Source organism: Anser anser (assembly GCF_964211835.1).
Source record: "Anser anser genome assembly, chromosome: 22".
Lineage (NCBI taxonomy): Eukaryota > Metazoa > Chordata > Aves > Anseriformes > Anatidae > Anser > Anser anser.
In genome coordinates, this window is record NC_139743.1 from 3,754,928 (window position 1) to 3,780,250 (window position 25,323).

The window sequence follows — 25,323 nt, forward strand, 5'->3', positions numbered from 1 at the left end:
GGGCGCCCCCCGGCCCCGTCGCCGTCCCCGTCCCCCCCCCCCGGGGCCAAGGGAAGCGCCGCGGGTCCCCGCAGCCCGGGGGCAGCCCCGGGGGTCTCGGGGGGAGCAGGGCTCTGGGATCGAGGCGTGCGAGGAGGGGCGAGCCCAGCCCAGGCTCCGCGAAACGGGGCCGGAGCCGCCGCTTCTCCACCCAGCGCTGAGCCGGGGGAAAGGGCCGGGGGATTTCGGCAGGAAAAAAAAAAAAAACCGCTCCGAAACCGCTCCGCAAGTTCCAGCAGCTGCCAGAGCAGCTTGGGGTGGCTTTGGGTTTGCTCCTCTGCGTGAGCGTGGTCGGGAGGAGCGCCAGCGAACACCCAAAAGTCTGCCCCCAAAACCCGGGAGAGCCGGAGGAAAGCCGCGGCGGAGAGTTGGGGTGCTGTGGATCTATTCGGCACAAAGTCCTGCCTCCGCTGCTGGAGACATTCGTATGGCTTGAAGGTAAGAGAGAAGTGCTGATGCTTTTCGGCCAGAAACCCAAGCGTTGTGAATATGCCGGGAATGCGATAGAGACAACAGCAGATGTTGTAAACCGCCACTGCCTAGCAGTGCAAATAAAGACAAGCAAAAAAGAAAACGCTTGGCATTGTACCGTCTGGTCTGTTGAGGCTGTTCTCTTTTAAAAAGAGTAGGTGAAAGCAAGTTTTGAAATGAAAAAAAATAATACAGAGTATCCTGATTATTTTTTTTCTTCTAAAACACTAACTGCAAACCAATGAACAACTGCTTTAAATACTAAAGATGCATTTAGGGATGCTAACAAATTAGGGTTGTTTGTAGAAGTTTGATGCTCGGTGTTGCTCTCACGTACACACAATGGAAATAAAGTGACAGGGAAAACTGTAGGAGGAGGACGCGTAGATGGAATATCGTGTAGGTCCATTCCCCAAAAGAATGAGAGTGTGCAGATACAGTGTTTGAGGAAAAACACTCTTACCACACTCATTTTTATAGATAAAGCAAAGCTTCTGTCCCTCCCCTGCTTCCCAGCACCAGTGTTGATGTGGAGCTATCCTTCCCAGTGAAGGACGGCAGACCCGTGCTAATCACGCTTTCCAGTGAAAGCCCTGAAAGGCAAGCTGTCAGAAATTCTCCTCTAAATACTGGGAAGAGATTTTCTGCGAGGTTTGGAATAACCTCTGTGGCATGAAGGAAGCCCGAGTTGTTCCTGTTTCTGTCTTAATATTTTCCGTTGTCCTTCAGCTACAAGTTGCATCTGCCTTTTTGCAGACAGCATAAAGCAGGGAGATGGGGCAGGCAGGCAGACAGTAAGGTTGTTTTGGGTCAGCACTGTATTGTATTCAGCACTGAAGTATTTTTGTTGCAAGTTGTTGACTGTAGGTGGTTTCTACACAGCTCACACATCCTCACATGTTAATTGTCAAGTCTCAGCCTGACTTACGCACATGCAGAGCCTGGAGCCACAGAGCTAACAGCATGTGGAGCATGAATCACTGCTCTTCAAGTAGGGTTTGGAGTCAAAAAGAAAAAAATAACTTTATTGTTTTATAAATAACCAGCCATGAAATTATGATATAACTCATCAAATAGATTGCACACACAATTCACGGCAAAATAGCATGGGTTGTATTTCTCACATGTTCAGTGTTTCGCTTAGTTGTTCCTCTTTAAGCACACAATGGTGTTCTGAATTCACGTCTTAAATTAAGTAAAAGTCCGTGAGTTTCTTTGTAGCAATTTAGAAAAAAAAAGTGTATTGACAGTATTACTAAATCCATCAGAGGAGTGTAAAGAACCCTAACAAAGAAGTGTGAATAGCACAAATTCCGTAGTTTTTGTGTATTTTTTTCTCCATTTATCTTCTTTTCCATGCTGCAGAAATTCTGCTCCCTTAGAACCTTTATTCTTTATGTGCCATCCTTCCGGGCAGAGTTGCTGTGAAAGTATTTCCACTGATCTGTGTAGCCTGTGATTACCTGCTGCTTGCATGGACAGTGGATGGCATTGCATGCAAACGTGGTGGAGAGAGGAAGAAAGAAGGGAGGACTTTACCATTAGAAATGGCAAAACTGTAAATAACCATCTATCTACAGATTATACAGGTGTGAGTTTGGACACTGCCTTTCCCCTTATTATTATATCCTGGGAAGTCCCCCATACGTACTTCATGCAGCTGTGCATACCCAAACCCATTGTGTGTAGCCTGCCAAGCTTTCCATTTGCATGTAACTTCCATGGGCACACAAATATTGGGATTGCTTGAGTGTAAAACGGCTTCAGCTTGGTGCACAGTGGCATTCATAAGGCAGAAGTGCATGTGTCAGACCTAGAGGGAAGTACGTGAACCTCTGGAAAGCAGCTGAGGCTGGGTTAATAGTACAGGTCAACTTGTAGCGAACATGGACCGTATCCAGAAGCAAACAGCTTCCTTTTTATGTTGCATATTCCTTCTGTGTCACTCCCATACTCTGCATGAAAGCCTAGGTTATGATTAGATAGGTGGTCACCCGGTGCCCATCCTGGCAGTGCTGCACAGCCCCGTCCCAAATCCTCACCCCATCCTAAATCCTCGTGGAGCCTGCTGACGTGGGCAGGCTCCATCCCTGCAAACCTGCAAAGCGAAGGCGATTTCCTGCATGTGCTCCTCCCGCGAGGGGATCGCAGCTGGCCGTCCACTCACTCTGCATGCGCTGCATGCATGCACGCAGCAGGCACGGAGATTGCTCTTGAATCCTTCCCAGCTTGGCTGAAGTAGGAGACACCTGCCTGGGAAAGACACTCAGCATTTCCCTTAACGGCACTTCATTGCGGGTTCGGTGTATTCTTCCTCACGTCCTCGCAGGGCAGCAGACTCAGGCTGTTCCTGCTGACCAAAGGCACTGGTCAATACATAACAGGAGCGATCAACGTGCTGCTAAATGCAACTGGAAGAGAACAGCAGCGTGCTGCAGTCAGGTTGGAAGGTCTGAGCACTGGCACAGGCTGCAATGAACAGGAAGGCCCTGCACATAGCTGCGAGTTCTTGTGTGTTCTTCTAACATCACACCTTTGTATTAAAACAAACAAAATCTCACCCTCCCATTCTCTGTTTTCTCAAACTTTGGAATTTAAATTTGCCTTTAAAGAGCTTATAATGCTTATACTTTGGTGTGTCTCAAAAGGCCACAGGGAATTGCACTCTCTGTGGTAAAACCTACTCTCAGAAAGCGTAATTACCCTGGGTGCCTCTGTGTTCACCACTGGACTAAACAAAAAAAAAAAAAAAAGAAAAAAAAAAGAGAGAAAAAAAAAAGGACTGCCTTAATTTAAAGCCCCTTGCTGCCGAATGGGTCACTTCAGTCCTACTGGATAGACGGAGCCCACACTGTGTAACATCCGAATAGCCCTGGGGTTGTGATAACCCCAAGGAGCAGATAAGAACTGCCTTACCCCGAAGCTTTCTCATCCTTGGCATCTGAGGTATTATACAGAATTATCTTCTGAAGCTGCTTCTGAAACTGCAGGGAATAGTTGGATGGGAAACAAACAAACAAACAAACAAACAAAACCAACCAAACAAACAAACAAAACCAAACAAACCTTACAAAATCAATCTTCCTCCAGAAGGGAGCAGAATTTATATTACTTGGAAACATTTGGATGTTTTTATTTCCACTGTGTGAATAAAGCCACGGAATGCACTTCTAAACCCTACTCTCTCTTTTTATAAAGCATTTGCTTGCTCATCTCTGACAACCTTTTGCTTGACTTACCCTTTTTCTCATATACTTCTTTATGTAAATCAGAATATTTTTGACAAATCTTACATACAGATTCTCTAATACAACAAGGAACTTAAAACAAAATACTTATCTTCAAAGGCACAACTGTTCGTAGCTCTTTGGATGTGAATAAAAAGGATTTGGCTCATGAACCTTACAAGCATCTCATAATAACTCTTTTTCAATTTCACCCTCTGTGCACAAAGTCCTTCTGAACACTTAGGAAATCTGGAAATGAGCATTGGCTCTCTCACACGGACACAGCTGACTTTTCATAGCTAGGAGATGTAGGATGGGGAGCAGGTTGACATAACATGCAATTTAGCTGTAAAGCTTCTTGCCACAGGATGCTAAATGTGCCTAAACGCTGTTGACCAAGGTTTAAGGGGAGACTAGGCAATATCAATGCCAACGGAGGAAATCCACTGATGGTTAATAACTGTATAGAAAGCACCCTTGCTCAGTGAATGCCTGCAATATAAACTGTTGTATGATGAGAGAGTGTTTGTAAAAACACGTCCAGTTGCTTCATTCTTATGCTCTTGCCCAGGCAATAGTTTTTGGTTAGCACTGGGGAAAAGATGCTGGACTAGGTGAACTTTGTCTGATCTCTCGTTGTTATCCTTTAAGGCTACAGGCAGAAAATACAGTAGGCTACATTTTAAATCACATTACAGTTTGAAATTTATGGAGGAAGGATTTATAAAGATTTGTTTGGGGTCTAATGCCGCTGTATTTTACGAAGGAAAACTTTTAGTAACTGCATTTGCTTTGGCTAATTCTTTAGGCGCGCACAAATGAGACTGATTAATTTGTGCCATGGAGTTGCTAACAAGCTTCTCTGGGGAAGGGGGAGGCAATTGTTTAAGTCCTGTCAGATGCATCACTCCTTGTGCTGTTACAAAACCAACCTATATTCAATCTAAAATGGTTGCTAATAAGTATTAACTCCCCTACCAATTGTTCCACCTCAATCATGTTTTCTCTTGCTGTCCTTCATCTGGATATTTTTAGCATTATAATTTTTTTAAAGATGTGACTATGTGTTCAATTGCTTCTCTGCTGTACATCCCTCCCAATTATCTTGGTGGGTATTTTTCTCTCAGCCCCCTAGAACGGGTTTATTTCTGGTTTACTCTTCCCTGTTGGTTTCCATGTGGTTATGTGGGAGGCTGCACACTCTTTATCAAAGCAGAGAGCCGTGATTAGTCCATTCAGAAAATGTAAATGCAGCCTGATGTGTTATGTAGCACTGGAGAAAAAGAGATAGACTGTGAGGAGCAATAAAAGCAGGCAGGCACAGAACACAGTGCCGAGCCCTGTAGGTAGGCCTGGGTGATCAGAATGACGTCCACACTTCAAATTTCTAATGGAGCTGAATAAACACCCGACCTGTGCACTGCTGTCTGGGGAGGGCTAATCAGAGTGCAATGCAGTCCTGCTGAAGTAAGTGAAATCCGCTGTGACTGTGCAGCCCTGGCAGTTAACATTCATTTTGATTCGTACCTCCCTTCCTGTGCGTGTTCCATTATTTATCCCAGATCTCAGACTCTGTAGCCTCAGCTGTTCCTATCTGAGATGTCCCAAGAGATGAAAACACACTTATTAGCTGATAAATACATGTATTTGATTTTACTCGCTGCTTCAGGTTGCCAACTGCTACCGCTGTGGATGTATCAGCAAAATCAACACTATTGAGGACGCGCTGCACAATTTGCAGCTTTATAGAAAAATGAACTCTTCACCAACATCGCAGGTTTTTGAATCATGTTCCCTGGGATGCTAGAACTGAGAAAATATCTCGGAAAAGTTAAATGCATTACCTCATGTATTACACCTTGCAAATTACTTGTCTGAACAAGCTGAGTACCGGCCCCAAACACTATTTACATTTCTCAGATAATTTGGAGTTTTAACAAATTACGGTTCTGTCTGGTGCAGGCACTCTGCTGACCTCCAGTTACCTCCCTATCTGCATATTTCAAGCTTTCACGTGTTTCTGTAACAATCCAGAGAATTGTGATTATCTGCAGGATTGCAGAAGCCTGAAGTTAGACGTCTAACCTTTTTATCTGCTTTCTCTGGTGGCCACTCCAGGCAAGAATACCTCTGAGGTAGAGCCTTATCTCCACGCTTGGAAATCTCGCCCTCTCCCACATCAGAGAGAGCAGGGTGCCTGCAGCCAGCCTGCTCTCCCTCAGACATCTACGTGCAGAGACTCATTTCGGTTAATCGTGCTTGAGAAGCTTCAGTTATAAAGATCTTATTAATTTAAAAAAATTAAAAATTGGGAAAAAAAAAAAGCCATATATGTGATTAAAGAAGAACCACCCTGGTCCCAGTAGGTGCATCATTTATACTCTCTGTGGGGCCGTGGATGCTTTAAAAATGTGTTTGTGGTGGTACAGGAATACCTCGGCACACCATGACTGTGTGAATGGGCTGAGCGTGTGTAAGCTCCTTACTTGTGCTTTTTAGTGGCAAACTGACAGTAATGATTGGAAGGTTTTAATTATCTGACTATCTGGGGAATCACAAAGTCAACATCCAAATCCCCGTGCTGGGAAAGATTTCTGCGTGTCATTAGTTAACATCGCTGTTGTTATTCACAGAGCGTGGCTCGCGTTGGCCACGATCCATGTCTGGGGACCCCAGACCTCAGTGTAAAGAAGGGCGAGGAGGTTATTGAAGCGTTGGGGTTACTGTTACTCTTTTACAGCTGCACACAAGGGTACCAGGCAGCCTCTGGGCTCCCCATGTAAATGGCGAGCCCCCAGCGCCCGCCCAGGTGCAGGACAGGCTCTCCTAGGCACGGGATGGGGCACTGGGCGAGCTGTGTATTTCCCAGGCTTAGTTAAAAACGTCAGCTCCCCACAGGTGCAAGGTGCAAAAGGTGTCAGGCTCTGGCCACACCGAGTGTTTCCCAGAGCTGTACGGCCCTGGAGCCCTGCAGGATGCTGCGGCACACGCGGAACTGGCACGCTGGGAATCACATCGTACCGAGAGCTCGGCTGGCACAGGTGTGGTTTCAGGAAGCTTCGAGTAAACTGGGAGATGTTGCTGCGCTTGGTGCAAAAGGAAAAGTGCTCGTTCAGCAGGCTGGCTGGGGGGAGGCAGCACTCATGGAAAAACGCTGATTTGGTGCCCCCAGCCACAGCACTGCTTCTGCAGAGCTTTAACAGCCAGGGCTTGCCAAAAACTTCATGGCCAAAGCCATTTCCATTGGAAGTTGAACTGAATCAATGTTTCGCAGAAAATAATCCCTTTTCTCACACGTTTTCTTGCTTGCTTTTTTACCCAGTACAAATTCAGTAATATTTCCTCACTAACATTTGGTTTAGCTGCAAAAGTTCTGGGTTCAGAGCTTCCGACAGAGATTAATGGTCCTGAAAGAGAGATCATCTCTGTCATTAGGATTTTACCATCCCCTTGTTGCACACCACCAGTAAAGCCCCAATATTCTTTCTAAAATAGAGGCATATGCATTTCCTTTGAAAGATGCTTTACTAATAAAAAGAGAACTCCATGCGATGACGCTATGCAATTACTCGCTATGTAGGAGGATGTTTGTCTACATGTGATGTCTATTGCTTTGCAATTTCCTTTGCCGTCCTTCCAAGTGTTATTTTTATTTATCTGTAGATTTTTTTTTTCTTACTGTGAAAGAAGAATCAATTAGGAAATTACAACAGCAACAGAAAACGATGAAAAAGGATAATAATATACTTAAGATCCTTTGGCACTTCACATCGCAATTCAGCTAACTGCTGAATTTCTGATTCAGAAGGCCACAGAAACAAACCCACAAAACCTCACGTAACAGACGGTTTATAGAAACAATAAATGTATTTTAGAAAAAGAAAGAAAAAAAGAACATTAAGAGGAAATTATAAAGAAAAGCAGTGACTAAATATGTGCTGGAGACAGTCCAACACTGTGGCCATTTCTACCAGCATTTCACCCCACAGGTCTTTTCCTGAAGATGTCCTTCACGTGCCAGGCGTGGCAGCACCTCGACCACTACAAATGTGTCTGATTTTCAGCTGAGTGAAAAATTCAAGTCAGAAACAACAACAGCAATCCATGCTCACACTGCAAACTGTTTTACTTACAGACGTGGGTTGATTTTTTTTTGGTTTGTTTTCTGTTTTTCCTGGAGAGAACCACACACTCCAAGGCCGTGCAGACTGCTACCCCGGCACGCTGCTGCTCCACGTCCTCTGTTGTCTCTGCTCAATGGGAAAGGTGCAGCTTTATCATTTCATGAGATTCCCATCCTTGCTGTAGATGTGATTTCAGCCACAAGTACCAAGTTTCAGCAAAACAAATATATCTCAGAGGTCCCTAAGGCAAAAAGAGATGTAGAATATACGGAGGGGTATAATGGAAGTGTTTGCATCCATCACTCCAGGGGCTCTGAGATAAATGAAAGGAGGGCTTATCAGTGATGGCAGCTGGGAAGAGGGCTTAGAATTTGTCCAGCTCAGCATTTGGTCCGCTGGATATGGGGAACCAGTAGTTTCCCCTGCAACCCTTCCCGTGTGTGTGTGTTCAGAACCAAATAATAGGTGCTGGTGCTTGCTCTTTGCTTCAGCCTTGCTAAACACAGCAGAGAGGCCACAGATGGCGGCAGCACCGCGAGGCAGCAGAGGCAGGCCGGTTTACATGCGCGAGGGATGTCACATTCACACGTTCCTGACTGAGGCTTTCCACTCTTCTGGCTTGTGTTTATCAGAACGAGAAAATATTTAACACTAGGAGAAAATTCACTGTTATTTTGGTACTGTTACACAACAGTTTGCAGAGAAGAATCAGACACGGGTTTGGTAGAAAACAGCAATTAAAACCTCCTTTGAATCTCATTGCAAAGTATTTCTTCAGAAGGGGATGCCAACACTGAGCTTTGATGGGAGGATGAAGGGGACTGTGTCTGCAGGATGAGCATGTAAGAGAACACAATCCTTCTTGCAATGTTACCAGGCACTTCTGTTGGGAAGGCTGGTGCCTGCTGGAAGGTTTTCCTTGGACTTCTCCGCTTGTTTCACCTTCAGCAAACAGGGCGTGTTTGTTCAGACCATGCACATTTTGCTTTTAGTCGTCCCTGCTCCCTTATTTATACTGCTGATGAATAAAACAGCCCCTGAAGATAGCACTGGGTTTAGTCCTGCTTTAGCTGTCACAATTACTTGTGCCAAGCACTCCATAATTAAAAACATTAGTGGCTCCTCGTAATGTTTCATCGGAAAGAGTATCTGCTCCCCCCGAGGTAGGGTGGAAATATTCATGACTATCTGGAGCGCCATTAATGACGTTCTGGATTAAATGAATATGCAAAGGATATGGAAATCATAACTAGAGCAGGTCCAGCTTACTGGGTGCATGAATTGGACTCCTTACGGCTGCTGTTTGCTGTGGCTGATTTAAAAGCTTCCGATTAAGCCAAGTCCTTGCTGTGTTAGGTGGGCACCTAGGCAGTGCTTTGGGACAATGGTCACAGCCACAGCATTTTTCCAGCTGCACCCACCCAGGGAATTGTACTGCAGGAGCTGTCGGTGCACAAATCATCCCCAGCTCTCTCTCTTCCCTCGCTTGCACAGAGGGAAGCTGGGGACGGTCCCTGGGGACCGAGGCATTTCTGCAGTGTAAACAGCAGCCGTGAGGATGTTTCCTTTCTCGTCCTCTCCCGGTGTTTGTTCTGCCGATTCAGTTTACTAACTTTTCAGGGCAAAATGCCTGCTGTGTATACTAATGCCTTTTGTACATTAATGGCTCGCAGCAGGAGGAAAGTTTCACAGAGGACGTGAAAGCCACCAGGTAAAACCCCCCAAAGCGGCTGTTCAGTGTGCAGGGAGCCAGAGGAGCACAGGCAAAAGCCTTGACCAAGGTGGGCTGTGAGCAGAGGCCTCGAGATCCGCAGCCAGTGTGTGTTGAAAAGCAGCACTCGTGTGGCCGAGCTCCTGCAAGCAGCTCTGCCAACTGCGGCTGCTCCGAGCTGGCCTCTGGAGCCACCTCCTGCTTGCAGTAGCTCTTTTCTGCGGGTTTCAAACCCCAATGACTCAAATCACTCAGGGGATCAAACATCTCTCAGACTTTGAAATTGCTTTTGGAGCTTTGAATAACATTTTTTCCCCTGGCTAAGGATTTGCTGGTGATGCTCCATGGCAGAAGGGGGGGCTTCATTTGGTCTCAGAGCTCCCACCAGCCCTGCTCCGCTGCTGAAGGATCAGCCCAAGGGCACCAGCTGGGCAAAGGGGCTGCAGCAGCAGGTGGGTTTCCTTGGCCGTGAGCAGCACATGAGCTGCAGCTGGACTTCAGCATGCTAATGAGCTTATGGGGTGTTAATGAAGGCCTCTGTGAGAAGCTCAGTTTGGTACCTCCTGACCAGCAAAACCGAGCAGGACAGGCGCGATCTTCACCCCCCCCTTCTCCCATCTTAGCTCAGGGTGAGGCGAAGCAGCCACGTGGTCACCTGGAAAATGAATGCACCGTGCACCAGGGAAGCACAACGCCACCTGTGTCACCCACACGGGCTCTCGGAGATCTCTGACGAGGCACAAGGAGGTGGCTGCCTTCTTCTCCCACTACCAAATTCCACTAAACACGGAAGCACCTAACACGCACTGTAAACCCCCTGTGGTCTCACACAGCTTGTTTGACACCAGGCAAAGGGTTCATAAGAGAAAAATGCACCCCCATCATAGACAAAAACCTCCCCTCCTCCTGACCCTGCTCAATGCAGCCAGGGGAGCATTGCCATTTAGGAAACCAGAAGAAAACCACTCAAATCAAGCTGGTGAGGGGTTCAATAAGACATTTAATTTCTTTGGCCATGCTTGAAATCCCATCCTGAGACACTGGTGGGATGAAGGCCGGCCTCTCTTCAGCCCCTCTGCCTCCACGAGAGGCTGGGACCGCGGACGCTGGGTGCTGCAGGAGGGCACAGGGCAGCGCTTGGCTCCCACAATCCCAGCGAGGGAGCCAGGCAGGGGCACCACCGGCATCTTACGGGGCCGTCTGATCACGAATGACACTCCTTGTCACATCGCATCTCCAGGAGCTCAGCCAAAAGGCTGGGGGAAAACGCGCCTGAGTCCTCTGGAGCCTGCCCCCCCGCCGCGTGTGCCAGCAGGAGGGGCTGTCCTCGGGTACCCCAGGGACAGGAGGGGTGGCAGCGGGGCGTCACTGCCTTGGCATCACGGCCAGGCACAGCAATTCCCCTCCCCAGCCTCTGCAGGGTGAGGGAGGACACCAGGGAGAGGGTCCTGCCAGGGGGCCCGATGCTGGTAACTCTCTGCAGGCTCACTCTCTGTACAGTTTATGTGCTTTCTTCCTTTTTTTTCTTCCTTTTTTTTTTCTTTTTTTTTTTTTTTCAATCAGTGCCCTGGCACTCCTAGGCAAGTTTTATCTTAAATATTGCATGTGGCTCTTTCTCTCACTCCCTTACATGTCTGCTTGAGATCCAAGTACATATGCTATTTCTGCTCCGTGAGCTGGGGGCCAAATCCATTTGAAATAATGACAAAGCTCCCACTGGGAAGGAAATCATGCCTAGTAGCAATAATTCTTCTAGGAATGCGCGCTTCTGTATCACAACAAGTAGCAGCAAAAAAGATCTCTGCCTCCATGGGCCGACTGAACTGAACGAGGAGGGGGACACGATAACGCAGCATCATTAGAGCTGCACATATATTGCTTGTATGAAAGGGAACGTGCTGCTTTGCATATCTGCAAGATGCTCAGGAAGGCTGGATCGAGATGATCAGACAAACACTTGCCGTGGAACGGCCGTGGTGCAGAGCAGGACCCCCACGGTCCCTCCCTGCCCTTTCCAGCACTACTGCTAGGACGGCAGATGCCAGCTTGCTGAGGATCCAGCCCCATTCCTGATGGCTGAGCGCCCGCTCTGCGGCAGGAGATGTGAGAGGACAGGTCCCGGCCTGGATCTCTGTCCTGCATCCATTTACATTTTGCTTGCAAAGCTGACCAAGGTGGGTGCTGGAAGTCAGCATTTAAGCTGATTTAGGTGGAGCTGATTTGGGTCAGGGATTAACTGATTAAAGATCATTAGGATGTGAAATTTGAGAAGCACTGGTGGATGTAGGAGGAATACACAGAGGCTCCTCGCCTCCCCTGCTCTGACTGCAGCTGCCCTTTGTGCCCGTTTGGCAGGAAGGACAGGGCAGAAATTCATCTCAGGTACCCCTGAAGTTACAAACACAGGGAAGTGGCACGGGGAGCGAGACGGAGTCACGGGATCTGCTGTGTGATTGACACGGCTGCCTCGAATCTGCACAAAGAGTCTATTAAAAGGGGCTTCATGGAAACTATTAGTCACGTACAGTTCAGGGCAAACACCCACAAAATCTTGGAAAAAGGGGAAGGGAAGGGAAGGGAAGGGAAGGGAAGGGAAGGGAAGGGAAGGGAAGGGAAGGGAAGGGAAGGGAAGGGAAGGGCTCGGCTCTGCTTTCCTTTGGAATTTGCTTCTTTTGGCAAACATTTTTGCAAACAAGCTTAGTGACAAGAGTGGCAATGAAAAGAGCAGATGTTAAATGAATGTTAGGTGGCATAAGTGGAAGGCAAATATTTGATCTCCTCAATCTGAATTATTATTATTTACTTTTAATAAAGTGTGGCTGAAGGCCTCGGTGCTGAAACATCCTTGTGCTAGGTGCTGCATAAACACAGCAAGCCTGACTGCAGGGAAAAATTGTTTATTCAACCGAGGAATTAACACAATCTACTTCTGCAATCAAATTAAGTTATACTCTTCAAATACCAAGCATCAAAATGCGGAGCGAACGTTAAACAGACAAAACCAAGTAATTTTTAAAATCCTTCAACATTTGCCACATTTTAACCAGGACTTAAATAAACATTTTGTTCAAATTTCAACCACCTCTGTAGATAACTCCTGCAGATGGGAGAGAGGAGATTCATCCTTTTCATTTCCTCAGAAATAATGCAATTAGCTCTACCAATGATTAAGGGTTATTTGCAGACATTGGTGGATGATCTCAAATATATAACAAAATCTAAAAGGATCACCAGCATCATAAGGCTGGGAGGTTATTAGATTAGTCAGAGTCTCTAGTCAGAGATTTAGCATTGGTATACGTATAAAAGAATTAGGGAAAAATGGTCTTCTGTACCAAACAGGATGCTAGGTCTATAGTAAAGCAATAGTTAATCAGAACCGATGTCTTTCTAGTCAGAAGACCTGTCGCTGACAGCAGCCATCTCCATGTGAGAACACTGGAGCGAAGCGATGTGCGATATCTACCCTATTAATTCACAGCCTTATCTGTGGCTGTCGCAGACTTCGCTAGATCCCGCGGTACAAGATCTGGTGGTTTCCACAATTAGCTTTTGGGTGGGCCTGACAGAAGACTTTGGAAGGGGTCTTTGTTTTTGGGACGGGAATTGTTCAGCCTTAAACACTGAAAATCGAGGTCTGTGCAGTATCTGGCTGGGTGTCCAGAACCGAGAGCACATACAAGTGATTTAAATCCTTGTCTGCCCATCCTTTCCACCAAGCTGAGAAGTGTTCAAGTGGGCTGCGTTTGGAGCAGCTCCAGCCTGCAAAATTCTTAATCTGCCAAATGCTCAGAGGATTAAAGCTTGCCCTGTACCCACGTCTTCTTCCAGAGTAACAGGAATCAATGGCTCTGCCCCAGCAGCCTGCCAGGCAGGAGCCAAACCTCTCCCGAATTACGTGGGTAAAGGGAGGGATGGGGTTTTCTGGAAGGAGATTATTGCTGGAGGAAGCTATTTATACGTACTTCCACTTTGGAAGGAAAACTACTGATTTGCAATGTAAAGTGCCCTTCTGCCTTCGAGATGCCTGTGAGCTGCCAAGCCTGCTTTCAGGAGGGCCAGCAGCAGGAGCGTGTGCTCTAGCGGCTGCCGGGGAGCTGGAGGTGCCAACGCTGCAAGGCTGCGGAACCTCACCAGGGCAGGAACAGCTCGGGATTGTCCATATCACGATAGAGGATCAAATCCCTAGAAATGCTCACAAAATGTGTTCCAAACTCGGATAACCAAAATGTTTTGAGTTAAAACGTTTCAAAGAAAAGAGCATGATTTAACTAAAATTTCAGAGCAGGCACTTATTTTATGTTTCTTAAGTTTTATTTCTTCATTTTGATGCAAGATGTAACAGGTTTGAAGTCTTGATGTACTCTGAAAACTTCACTTACTCAGAAAAATCCACAACCTTTTCTTGCTAACATTATTATTTTTGATTTTAATATAAAAATGGTAAAGTTGGAAAATTCCAAGTAAGTTCTGGTAAACCCCTTTGAGAAGCTGCAGGTCTTGAATGAAGAGATGGCCTTCATTCATTCCAAAAGAAACAAAATCTGCATTTCGTTGGCAGAAAGAGATGCTAAGGCAAGGTATATGTGCACTTCCCCCGCTCTGGGGAGAACATCACCGAATTTCTCCCTTCCAGTAGATCTTGCAAGAGAAAAACAAGCCACACACCCCATGGTGTCAAGCCCTTAGTTCTGGGCACTTACAGGAGGAGCTGCCTCCGTTAGGTGCTTTACAACATGCTCCTGGGGGACACACGCGTGCTTCCTAGTAGGAAGACACAATTAGATATGACACAAGACCAGGTGAAACGCAGCAAGGTTTCTGACTCAGAAGTGAACAATAACTGTGGTTAAAATGCCGTGCACTTGTATTTTGAATAACAAAGGACTTGAAGAGTGGGGACCCATAGAGGAAGGCAGGAGAGGAGGAAGCTTTTCAAGAGGCTTTTGCAAGGAGCTGATGGGAAGAACTGTTGTATTGGGTAGATACGAAGGCTGTGTGATGCTGGAGAGCTAGATTTCAGCTCCAAAAAAAAATCTTTGTCTCCAATCTCTGTACCTCTAGGAGCAAAGGTAGCTAAGACTACTGCTTGCACAGTGCTTCTGAACAGGGAGACAAAACATCTCTTCTAAACCAGTTTCCCTTTCTCTTGCTCTTCCACCACTTCCCTCCTCCAACATAACATGTCATTCCCCTTCACTGCAGTGCCTGAGCAGCATTCTCGGTGGAACCCAGTAAACAGCATCAAGAGGCATCTTCAGGACAGAAAGGATGGCAGTTTGACAGCTTTCCTGTGGCCCACTGATTCCCAAATTTCAGAGGAAAATGACAATATTCCGGGAGGCACTGTACTGTGCAAACATCACTTAGACATTGATTTCTGTGAAACTGCCTTTGGAGCAATTCTGTCCCTGAACACCTTTCCTATCCAGCCCTAGGCTAGGTGCTCGGTAACCTGCTGGGCACCTCTGGGTAGCTGCTGCAGGGGGAAACAGGCAATGTGGCTGCAAGAAAAATCTTGGGAAGGGAGGCAGGGGATGCTCTGGGGCTGCAGGAGGAACACCTGCCAGCAGGGTGCTGCTGCTGGTGGGTTTTGTCATCGTGCTGCCGGTGGCTCTGCGCAGAGCTCAGCCACCGCAGGTGCTGGCAGGCGGCAGTGGAGGGACGGTGATGAAGCTCGGTCCCCCTTGATGTGTTGTGCTGGGGCACAGCTTTTGTGCTATTTTAGGATGAACCAAAGGCTGGCTGCACATTTTGGCAGCCTGGACCAACTCAGCCCCTCACCAAGGCTCCTAGGGCTTGGGTTGTGGTGTCACAGGCAAACGGCTTCGGGGCTGCCAGCGCTGAGCACCGCACGAGCACCAGGGTTGCGATGCCTGTTTGCCACAAATCTAATGAGGTGATCAATCACCAGGAGCCAAGGAGAAATACCTGCATTGCAAACAACTCCATTTCCAGTTTTCTCTCCAAACAGAGCAGGGAGTTAGCTACAGAGGGGAGAAAATCCCTGCGCTCGCAGCCTCCACCCAGCTGCATGCGGACCCGTGGGGAGAGGCTGATTTCCTCAGGGTGGCAAACAGCTCCCAGGCAGGCCGTGCCGACCAGGGGTTCTCGAGGAAGCTGGTGTGGTAGGGATCAGCCAGGGATGGCCGCACGCAGCTCCCATGCAGGGGAAGGCAGCAGAAATGCTCCGGGTGGTGCTGGCTCATGGCTGTGCCGCGGCATCAGGTGCAAGGCTGCAACCGTGCTGCTCCGTCCTGCCCTTGACCGCTCGGCAAATCCGCAGCTGGATTAGCCCCGGCACGCTCACAGTCTGTGTGGGCTCCGAGTACGAATTAAAGAGGCTTTGCTGCAGTTAATTCACCAAATAATTTGTTCTGTTTCAGGACTCTACCCCCACCCACGTCCCGAGTCACTGCACTGACAGACCCCTGAGGTTCCCTGCTTTGCCTGGGGCTGCTGACACTCCACAGGTCCCACAGGGAGGGCCCTGAGACCTCCTTTCCTGTGCATTTGTGGTCCCTTCCCTCGGCCACTGTAAGAGCATGCAGGTGCCTGGACAAAGCACTCTTTTCTCGAGTCAGCTTTGCAAAGTGCTGCCGTGAGACTGTCAGCAGCAGAAGAAGCAGGGCTCCGCACCGCAGCGCTGAAAGTCTCACGAGATGCTCTGATGGCCACTGTAACGCTGCCAAGTGATGCCAGTCTGAGTCGGGAGAAATTAAGGTTATTTTTAGGACTGAAAACTCAAACTGTCCAAAGTTAGGAATTAACAGAGATTAACAGAGTTGTGCCTGTAACTGTTGTTTTCTACCATATAGATATGTACTCGGTACAGCCTTTAATTACACAATCACAAATTGTGCTGTTTTAGTTCCCTTATTTCAAACAAAATATTTGGAATTTTGTGTTTTATTTCCCCATATATATATAACAGAAACACCAAACCTTTCCGTTTTTCCCATGTTCAGCCATAAGCTTTCAACTTTTCCCGTGCTGACCAGCTGCCTGCAGGAGCGCAGAGGAGGCAGAGCAGCTGCGCTGTCAGACGGCCCCACCGGCAGCTTCCACAGAGCCTTACACAAACTCCAGCCTTTGCTTCTGTTTCTGTGATATTGTTTGTTTGTGTGAAACTGTGGAGAAAAGGAAAATAATTCCCTGCTGACCTCATCTCTCTGTCTAGCCACACCAGAAAACCAGAGCAGATCTGCTCAGAGCCTCTTATGACAGCGGGTTTGGGAAGGGTGGCAGGGACATACACCTGGGGTTTGTCCCTTCCATTGACCTTCCAAGCCTTCCATTGACCACCTGAGCAGCAGGGAAAGAGGGGTTGGGTTGCAATTCTCTCATCAGGAAATGTCAGGCAGCATCCATTGGGTTACCCTAATTCGCAGCTGCTGAGAATATGTCACGACTCTAGATCCAAAAACTTAAAAATCCTGGTGTACAAAGCCCTTGTGAAAAAGAGAAACAAAACAGGACAAAACAATTTGCTGTATAGATGGGTCTATTTAAAGAAGAAAAAAATCTTGCAGAATCTGCAGAGGAAAAGGGAAGCGAAGTTTTGCTCAGTTTATCCAGGGTTTTCAATATCCCCCCAGCCTTGCCAGGTAAATCACCGATACCTGGACCTAGGGGACTGGCTGTGCACAGATCCTCCACTTCCTCATTTCACAACTCATTCCTGAAATGAAAATAAAGGTTGAGGATGCTGGTGGCTGGTGTAACAGTTCTGTGGTGCAGATGTGTTTGCAACCAAAAGCCAGTCCCATGCTTTCCTCTTTTCTGCACCAGGCTAAAAGCTGAAACAGACCAAAGCCACCACACAGAATTAGGAGAGGCACAAGGTTGCCTTATTACTCGGCTCTCTAAAATAACCTTGCTGTTCATCAATATGATGCCACTGTGGCCTGAACAAAATGGTCTTGAAAACACCTCTGCAAGACATGCTGTAAATGAAAGCGTTGTAGTTTTAATGCGTGAAGCCTTTCTGCCTTTATACACCGTGAACTTCATGCGAAAGCCACTGACGTGGGCAGGGTGCTCAGGGAAGGGATGCGCACGACCTTGAGCTGTTTTTGTTCCCCAGACCAGAACTGAGCCCGAGCTGTTCTTTGTGACTCCCACTGGGAGCAAACACCCTCTCACATCACTTCTTCTTCTGGGTTCTGAAGTGAACCTGACTTGTGGTTTTGAAATTTTGTGGAGTTACCAGGTTGGAAATGAACTGCGGTCAGAGCTCAGGCACTGGAATAGCCACGGGGCTGATCCTGCACATACCAAGTCATTCCACTCCTTTTATACTTTCCAGATACTTTTCTATATTCCTGATTTTTTTTCTCTATCCTGCATTTTATGCATGTTTCTGCCTTCTGTAGATAGCTTTGCATTATCAAAGGGCAATGGGAGAAAAGAAAAAATTGTTGCTGCATTTAGCATTGATTTTTCCCCTTCACTCTGAGTCACATAAGCTAACATTTAATTAATTTCTGACACTTTGACAGTTTTTAAGAAGACATTTGTAGAGCTATCAAGTGCCGCTGATAGCACTGTCAGACAGACACTTTTTGAATTATCAGCTATTAAGGACCCATATGCAACAAATTTCCAGGGTTTATTATACAAATTGTTCTTTGAATGAAAAAAGCACACAAAAGCTCAGTGAAACATAAAGAAACCATTGTTCCCAGGTGAATTTGATATTTGCAAATGTTTTGCTATTTTGATCACTTGCATGGCTTTATAAATCTAATTCGCTTTGTCTTTTATTAAGAAAATGAAATGGCCTGCTTTAGGGTGTCTTGAGAACATGGCCAGATTTTCACATCGCAGTGGTCTTTATGGAGATGCAGCTTGAGAAATATGAAACCCTTGATTTTAGGAAGTGCTGAGCAGTGAAATGAGGTCTGTTTAAGATCTTTCAAAGCTGAAACTCCAAATCCAAAGCAGCCAAAATCTCCAGTTGCTTTTAAACAGCTCTTGCCTTTATACTTTAACCGTGCTCTCTGACACGTCACCAGTTCTTGATATAATGACTGCTTCAGGTAGAGACCGCAACCCTTTGCTTTTAAACACACGTTACCTCGGGAGGGGCGTGCAGCACAAGGCCAGCAGCCAGGAACAAGGGGACAACTTGCCATGGTGCCCCAGGTGCCCGAAGTGACTGGTCCTCCCAGTGCCAGATCTGCAGAAGCTGGGTTCTGGGAGGCTCCCAGGCGTGTCCTCCTGTTCTCCCCTTTGTGCTGCAGCCTCACCAGGAGAGCCACAGAAGGCAGGCACGGTCCAGCACTGACTTCCAAACTGCTCTGTCAGGTCTCATCTTCATCACAATTCAGCCCGTGGTTCTTTTATTTATTTATTTCCCTGCTGGGGGGGAAAAAACATAATGAAAAGCAAAGAAAAAGAAAAACAAACAAACAAAAACAGAACCCAGCCCAAAGCCCCATGAAAAATAAACCAACTGGGTCATGGCTCATCTGCTCTGAACCTTGTGCACCTAACATAGAGCAGTTAGCAGACAGGGAATGTCAGGAGAGCTGATGCAAAGATGGCAAGCTCTCTGCCTGAATTAGCTGTGGCACAGAGCAACTGATATCCCACACCACAGAAACCTGGGGATGAACTGCGAGTAGAAGCAAACTTCCTGAATCCCTGCCTAGTACCTGACCACCAGCTCAGCCTCCCCTCTGGCTCTTCATCACATTTCCAGTCCGCCAACCATCTGCACGTAATTCAGGGAAGGGGGAGCAGGATCTGGGGAATCCCAGGAGTCAGGTAGCACATGCACGACCATTTTATTCTTTATTTTACATGTTGACATTTGACTGTCTTTTCAATACCTTTTTTGCATCAGGGTGGAGCTGGGACCTGGTACATTTATCTTCATGGATCCCCTAAACCTCTCCTGGTACAACGGTGACATCGGGGACAGGAACTGGAGCAAGCCGCTCAACGAGACCAATGCGGACCAGAAGCCTCAGTATAACTACTATGCCATGCTGCTCACCCTCCTCATCTTCGTTATCGTGTTTGGCAATGTGCTGGTGTGTATGGCTGTGTCCAGGGAAAAAGCCCTTCAGACAACCACGAATTACCTGATCGTGAGCTTGGCAGTGGCAGATCTCTTGGTAGCAACTCTGGTCATGCCGTGGGTGGTCTATCTGGAGGTAGGTGACCCAGCTGTTTCTCCCAGTACTGAACGTTTCTGGCAAGTGGATGGAGAGAGGGAAAGTTTAGCAGCCCAGACATCAGCTATTTCAAGGCCTCCCGATTTTCACCAGACAAAGGTGTTTTACATTTCCTAACAGTTGATCAGATCTTGCCAGGAAATGGACATGCTAACAGATGACAGATTCATTTGAAAATACACTGGTGTTCAGAGGGCTGAATTACAACCTAATTACATTGAAAATCTGGCCTATAAATGTGGAGTGAAAGGACCCCAAGTTTGTTTTCAAAACTACGCGGGCAAACCATACGTTCCCAAGCATAAAACTGAATCTGCAACTACATCACGGATATCGCATTAAAAAAACTGCAACAAACAGTAATCAAAAACGTCTTTCTGAAGGACTACTGTAGTAAGAGGAGCACGCAATTGTAGAAGTACGATGTAAATCCAGAGCTTTTATGTCACAATATATGAGAAACAGAATCACAAGTGAGCTACTTGTCACATTCCTGCCGTTAGCACGTCGCTTCGGTACAAAAGAGCTCTATGCCTCTGCATACAGAGCCATATTTGAGTGGCACAGTGTTTTGTGAAAGCCAAATACTCCCAAGACTGCTACCTGTTTACCCAACAGCAAATTATCCTTGCAACAGTAAATAGCAGGAAAGAACAAAATACATCTCTAGAGGAAAGAGCAGGAGAAGCTACACTTTCCCCTTTCTGGGAAGCCCACGTTCTTCAGCCAGCCTGGAGCTGGAACACCATGCATCACGACCAAGAGAGAAACCATAAGGCTGAAGCTCCGTTCAATTTACAATTTATATTCATGCATTTGTTTAGGAGAGCAAATGATGAAACAGAGAGGCGAGCAGTGGAAGCCATAATCAATCAGTCCATTAAGTATTAATGCGAAGCAAAACAAGCCCACTGACATGATATGGGCTGTTGAGAAGCCACAACACTAATTATCACTCTAGTTAATTATTGTTTGTGTTGCACTTTAAAAATGTAAAGCATTGTGCATGTGCTAAAGCGTATTAACATGACCACAGGCTGGTTGTGATTGTAGTTAATGCCTCTGGGATTAGTTACACTCATCTATTGTATTTCTCTCTTATAACACTCCACTTTAAGCAGAGGCTCATGCTGTGAGGAGCTCTGGCTCTCTGAGGGCCAGCTATGAGTCTCTCAGACATGTTGTATATAATGTGGAAGAGTAAAGCACAAATGATGTAAGATGCTCCCCTCTTTCCGCACTCAGATGTGCACGGAATTGACCAGGAAGCTCAGATTTCTCAATCCGCAAAGTGAGACAAATCCAGCTCTCTAGATTGCTGCTGTTATTGATGGACTTTTGCACTCTCTGCTCATATCCACACTCTGCTAAGCCTACTGGTAGCTTGAAGCAACAAAACCCCTGACGATACTTGCTGGCAGAGACGGAGCTATTGCCATGATGTGTGTTAGGCACACTATGGTGCCTCGCTGGCTCTGCAGTCTGAAATGAAAACTGTCCAGAGCCCTTTGTTCTGTAAATATCTTCATGGTTTTTAGGCTTTGTGTCACAAGGTGGTGCAGAAATGAAAGTCAAAAGACAGAAAATGCTTTTAAAAATCCTTCTGGGTGCAAACAAACTTCCTACCTCCAAACTTCTGACGTTTCCCCTACATAAATGAAAGCACTAAGAGAAAGAACTGCTGTAGTTTGCAGCATCTTCCATAAAGTCAGATCTGGGAGTTCAGGAAACTGATTTTGCACAGGCTTATGTCTGGCTGGAAACCTTTGCCTTCGGGCAAATTCTAGTCAAAGTTACTGATGTGACTTTGTCTCAAGTGCTTTTTAAATCACTGAGTGTTCATCTGTCACTCAAGCTTCAATGCAGTCATTCTTTCTTTCTTCTTCATGCTGCCTATGGTTATGTATATCAGAGCAGAAATAACCAAAGAATAGATATCTTATTCATTCTATTTTCAAATGCAGTAGGACTCTATTTTTATTAGAGGGAAATATACTTTTTTCATCACATGCCAAATACAGTAGTCCTAATAATTGCTATTAAACTTTATTTTCAAAGTTTGGTTTCAACAGCAAGATAAGGGAAAAGAAAAAGTCTACTGGTAACTAGAAGTGTTATCATAAATTATTTGTCTTTATCGCAACATGTAACACATCAAAAAAATTCACTATGAATTAAATTCATTTTGGTCACAAGAAATGAGATGCAAGGAATTACTTCCCCAATTTCTAAAACTAAGAAACAAAGGAAAGCTTCTGCTTCTCTATTACTGATCTTTGCTATGTATAATTAATAAAAAAAAAAAGTGTCTAACAAAAAACTACAAATACAATTGGGGTTGCTTATATAAATAATATAATATAAAATTAATGTATTTCCTTTCTGATTCTTATTTGTAATGCTTCAGAGACCTACATAAGTTACTGCATAGTTCCCTGGCTTTGAGGAGACTTGCGCTCCCATGTCTCACTGCAATACGAGCCAAGTCTGTGTTTGCCATTTGGGCTTTGCAGCTTGCCCCACAGACTAACAGGCTGGACCCGAGAAGGATAAAAACCCCACCAGACCTCAGGGAAACGCTTTAGAGGATGGTTTGGATGATTTTCCTTCTTGCAGTGCCATCATTTGAGACACCTTTAGTCTAGAGAGAACAAAGACCTCAAAGGGATCAGTGGACAATCCTGCTTGGCTCAGCATGGGACTGATCGAATGCGACCTGATTCCAGCTGCAATTTGACCACGTTCCCTCTCTTTGCAGGTGGTTGGTGAGTGGAGGTTCAGTCGCATCCACTGTGATATCTTCATGACCCTTGATGTCATGATGTGCACCGCCAGCATCCTCAACCTCTGTGCCATCAGCATTGACAGGTGAGGGCTCTGCGGCAGAAAGCCATGGCCATCTTGACACGGCCTGGGGGACTCAAAGACTCGGGAAGGGTGACAGCTAGTGGTGCTAAAGTCTTTGGGAAGAGTGATTTAGAGGGCATAAATGACTTTAAATAGTACAGTAGTCGAGGCCGGCTGCAGCACCCTGCCCCAAGCCGCAGGTGGTTTGGGCCCTGCCTCGCCAGAGGCTGATGGGGGGGCGGGCTTTGCCCCTGGCCTCTGCCTACAAAAGGCCCTGGGAGGGCAGCTCCATCTGGGAGGGCTTTGGGGCCATGTGGAGAGCTGGTTTTTTTTTTTTTTTTTAGTGAAGGGAAGTGTGCAGTGTGCCTGGACCATGGATATCACCAGCACACTTCCCAGCCTGGTATGCTCCACAGGCTGCTGCCTGCTGCTGATCTCCCAGGCAGGTGGGGAGAAAGCTGTGGGCTGAGGGGAATGAGGAAAGGCCTCAAGGCTTTGGGATGGTTCATGAAAGAGTTTGGGGTGCAAGTGTTTTTCTCTTCCCCTCTGCTTCTGTTCTGGGGTGATGATGTGGGACAGAATATAAAAATCCAGTCCACAAGTGATTGGCTATGTGACTGGGGCTACAGGCCTGGTCTTGGGTTCTTTCCTAATGGCTGGTTTTATAGGACACCAGGCCTGACAGTAAAATGTGGGAAAGGTTTATCTCCCAGGGGCAAAACTGTTCTGGGACAGGAATTAGCAGGGCTTGTTTGCAAAGCTGTAAACTAGATCTGAAGGGGGATGGGGTTGCAGCTGGGCTTGCATAGGTGGGGCAGAGCTTTAGCAGTGAAGAGCACCTCTGTGATGAGGAAAGGCTGTGGGAGCTGGGTTTTTTCCTCTTGGAGAAGAGGAGACTGAGGGGTGACCTTATTAATGTTGATAAATATGTAAAGGGGGAGTGTCAAGAGGCTGGAGCCAGGCTTTTCTTGGTGACATCCAATGATTGGACAAGGGGCAGTGGGTGCAAGCTGGAACATGGGAGGTTCTGCTTAAATATGAGATCAAACTTCTTTGTGGTGAGGGTGACCAGCCTGCCAGGAGGGTTGTGGAGCCTCCTTTTCTGAAAACGTTCAAAACCCCTCCTGGATGTGTTCCTGTGTGATGTGATTTAGGTGTTCCTGCTCCAGCAGGGGGATTAGACTAGATGATCTTTCAAGGTCCTTTCCAATTTCTACTGTTCTGTGATTCTGTGAGGTCTGAGCCCAATTCAGTCAGAAGCAGTCATAGAAACACCCCCTGAGGATGTAAATGGCTGGCTGTGTGTATCCCCATTAGTTCAGTCCTTCTGTTTATAAGCTTGAGTGATGGAGCAGTGGGCAGGCAGAAACAAGGAAAGAGTGGAAGAAAAGAGCTATGCTGAGCAGACCCCAGCATCGTGCTCTCCAAAACAGGGAGTGTGGAGATCTTGGAGATTCAGCAGCCTGACTCACCCTGTGTTCTCACACTGCTTCAAGCGTTCAGACACAGTAACCAGCTGTGATTTCCTGCAAAGTTTGTTGGCACTTGCAGAATAACCAAAGCCTGGGTTTGTATCTTCACTCCGCAGGTACACAGCGGTAGCGATGCCAATGCTGTATAACACCCGCTACAGCTCAAAGCGCAGGGTCACCGTCATGATTGCTGTGGTCTGGGTGCTTTCGTTTGCCATCTCCTGCCCTCTCCTGTTTGGCCTCAACAACGCAGGTGAGTTCTGCCACCTGCAGATGGCTATTGGCATCAACCTGGCTTTACTGGCTCCCCAGGTAGTCTTCTGTTACAAGATAGGAATAAAGGCGTGAGTCTGGTTTTAGGTGTCCTAGGATGCATCCATCCCTGTTTCAGGTATGCCCTCCCCACACCAGTCCAGGATATGCCAGCTGCTTCTAGTCCTGTTTCATCTCTCGTTGTTCCACACCAGGGTGGCAGAGGCCTCAGATCTGCAGTGACACGAAGCTTACACGATGCTTGTCAATGTCACAATGTTTGTCGGCTACAAAACCCAAATCTGTGTTACATTAAAACGTGATAAGGAAAGGCATGGAGCAGATGTCTTCAGCGAGACTGGAGAGAAGGGAAATGGCAGTTCAGCTTGCAGTTTCATGGGAGGACTGGATTGCAAACAGCATGGCATCAGCACGCTCTCAGTTGTTGGCCAAGTAATAGCCAGGGCTCTTGGCCTTGAACTGCTTGGCTCAGGGTCTCTGGCCTTGAACTGCTTCTAGCTGATGTGGTGGGCCCTCCACTCTCTGGGTATCTCTCTTCAGAGAGAGAGAGAGAGGAGGGGGAAGCTGGTGCTAGCCCTGAGGGATGATGAGCCCAAACTTTTTGTCTTCCAGATGATAATGAGTGCATCATTGCCAATCCTGCCTTTGTAGTGTATTCGTCTATCGTCTCCTTCTACGTCCCCTTCATCGTCACCCTGCTGGTGTATGTGCAGATTTACATCGTGCTCCGCAAGCGGAGGAAGCGTGTCAACACCAAGCGCAGCAGCCATGGCCTGGACTCAGACACGCAGGCACCGCTGAAGGTAACCAGACCCTCTGCCTCGCGCTCGCCTGCCGCCGTCCTTTCCCTTTCCTGCCCCACTTCATCCCCAAAGCGCTTCCTCCTCTCCCCAAAAAAGACTGTCTGGAGGATGTGAAATATTGGATTACAAAGGTGAATGCTGTGTCGTGAGCTGTTTGGGAGGCCCAGCTGCA

The 25,323-nt window shown here is 47.0% G+C and overlaps 1 protein-coding gene across 3 annotated transcripts in view; it reads left to right on the plus strand.

Annotated features, from left to right (window-relative positions):
* Positions 1 to 25,323, plus strand: part of DRD2 (dopamine receptor D2) — a 33,490-nt gene continuing 8,167 nt past the window's right edge. Inside the window, exons 1-5 of one of the 3 annotated variants that reach the window (XM_083808086.1) lie at positions 1 to 477; positions 19,423 to 19,735; positions 22,515 to 22,624; positions 24,192 to 24,328; positions 24,961 to 25,151. In XM_083808086.1, coding sequence (XP_083664212.1) covers positions 19,454 to 19,735; positions 22,515 to 22,624; positions 24,192 to 24,328; positions 24,961 to 25,151 — 720 coding nt within the window. In that variant the 5' untranslated portion in view covers positions 1 to 477; positions 19,423 to 19,453. The remainder of the gene's footprint in view (positions 478 to 19,422; positions 19,736 to 22,514; positions 22,625 to 24,191; positions 24,329 to 24,960; positions 25,152 to 25,323) is intronic. The other 2 variants (XM_083808084.1, XM_083808085.1) reach the window with 2 other exon arrangements.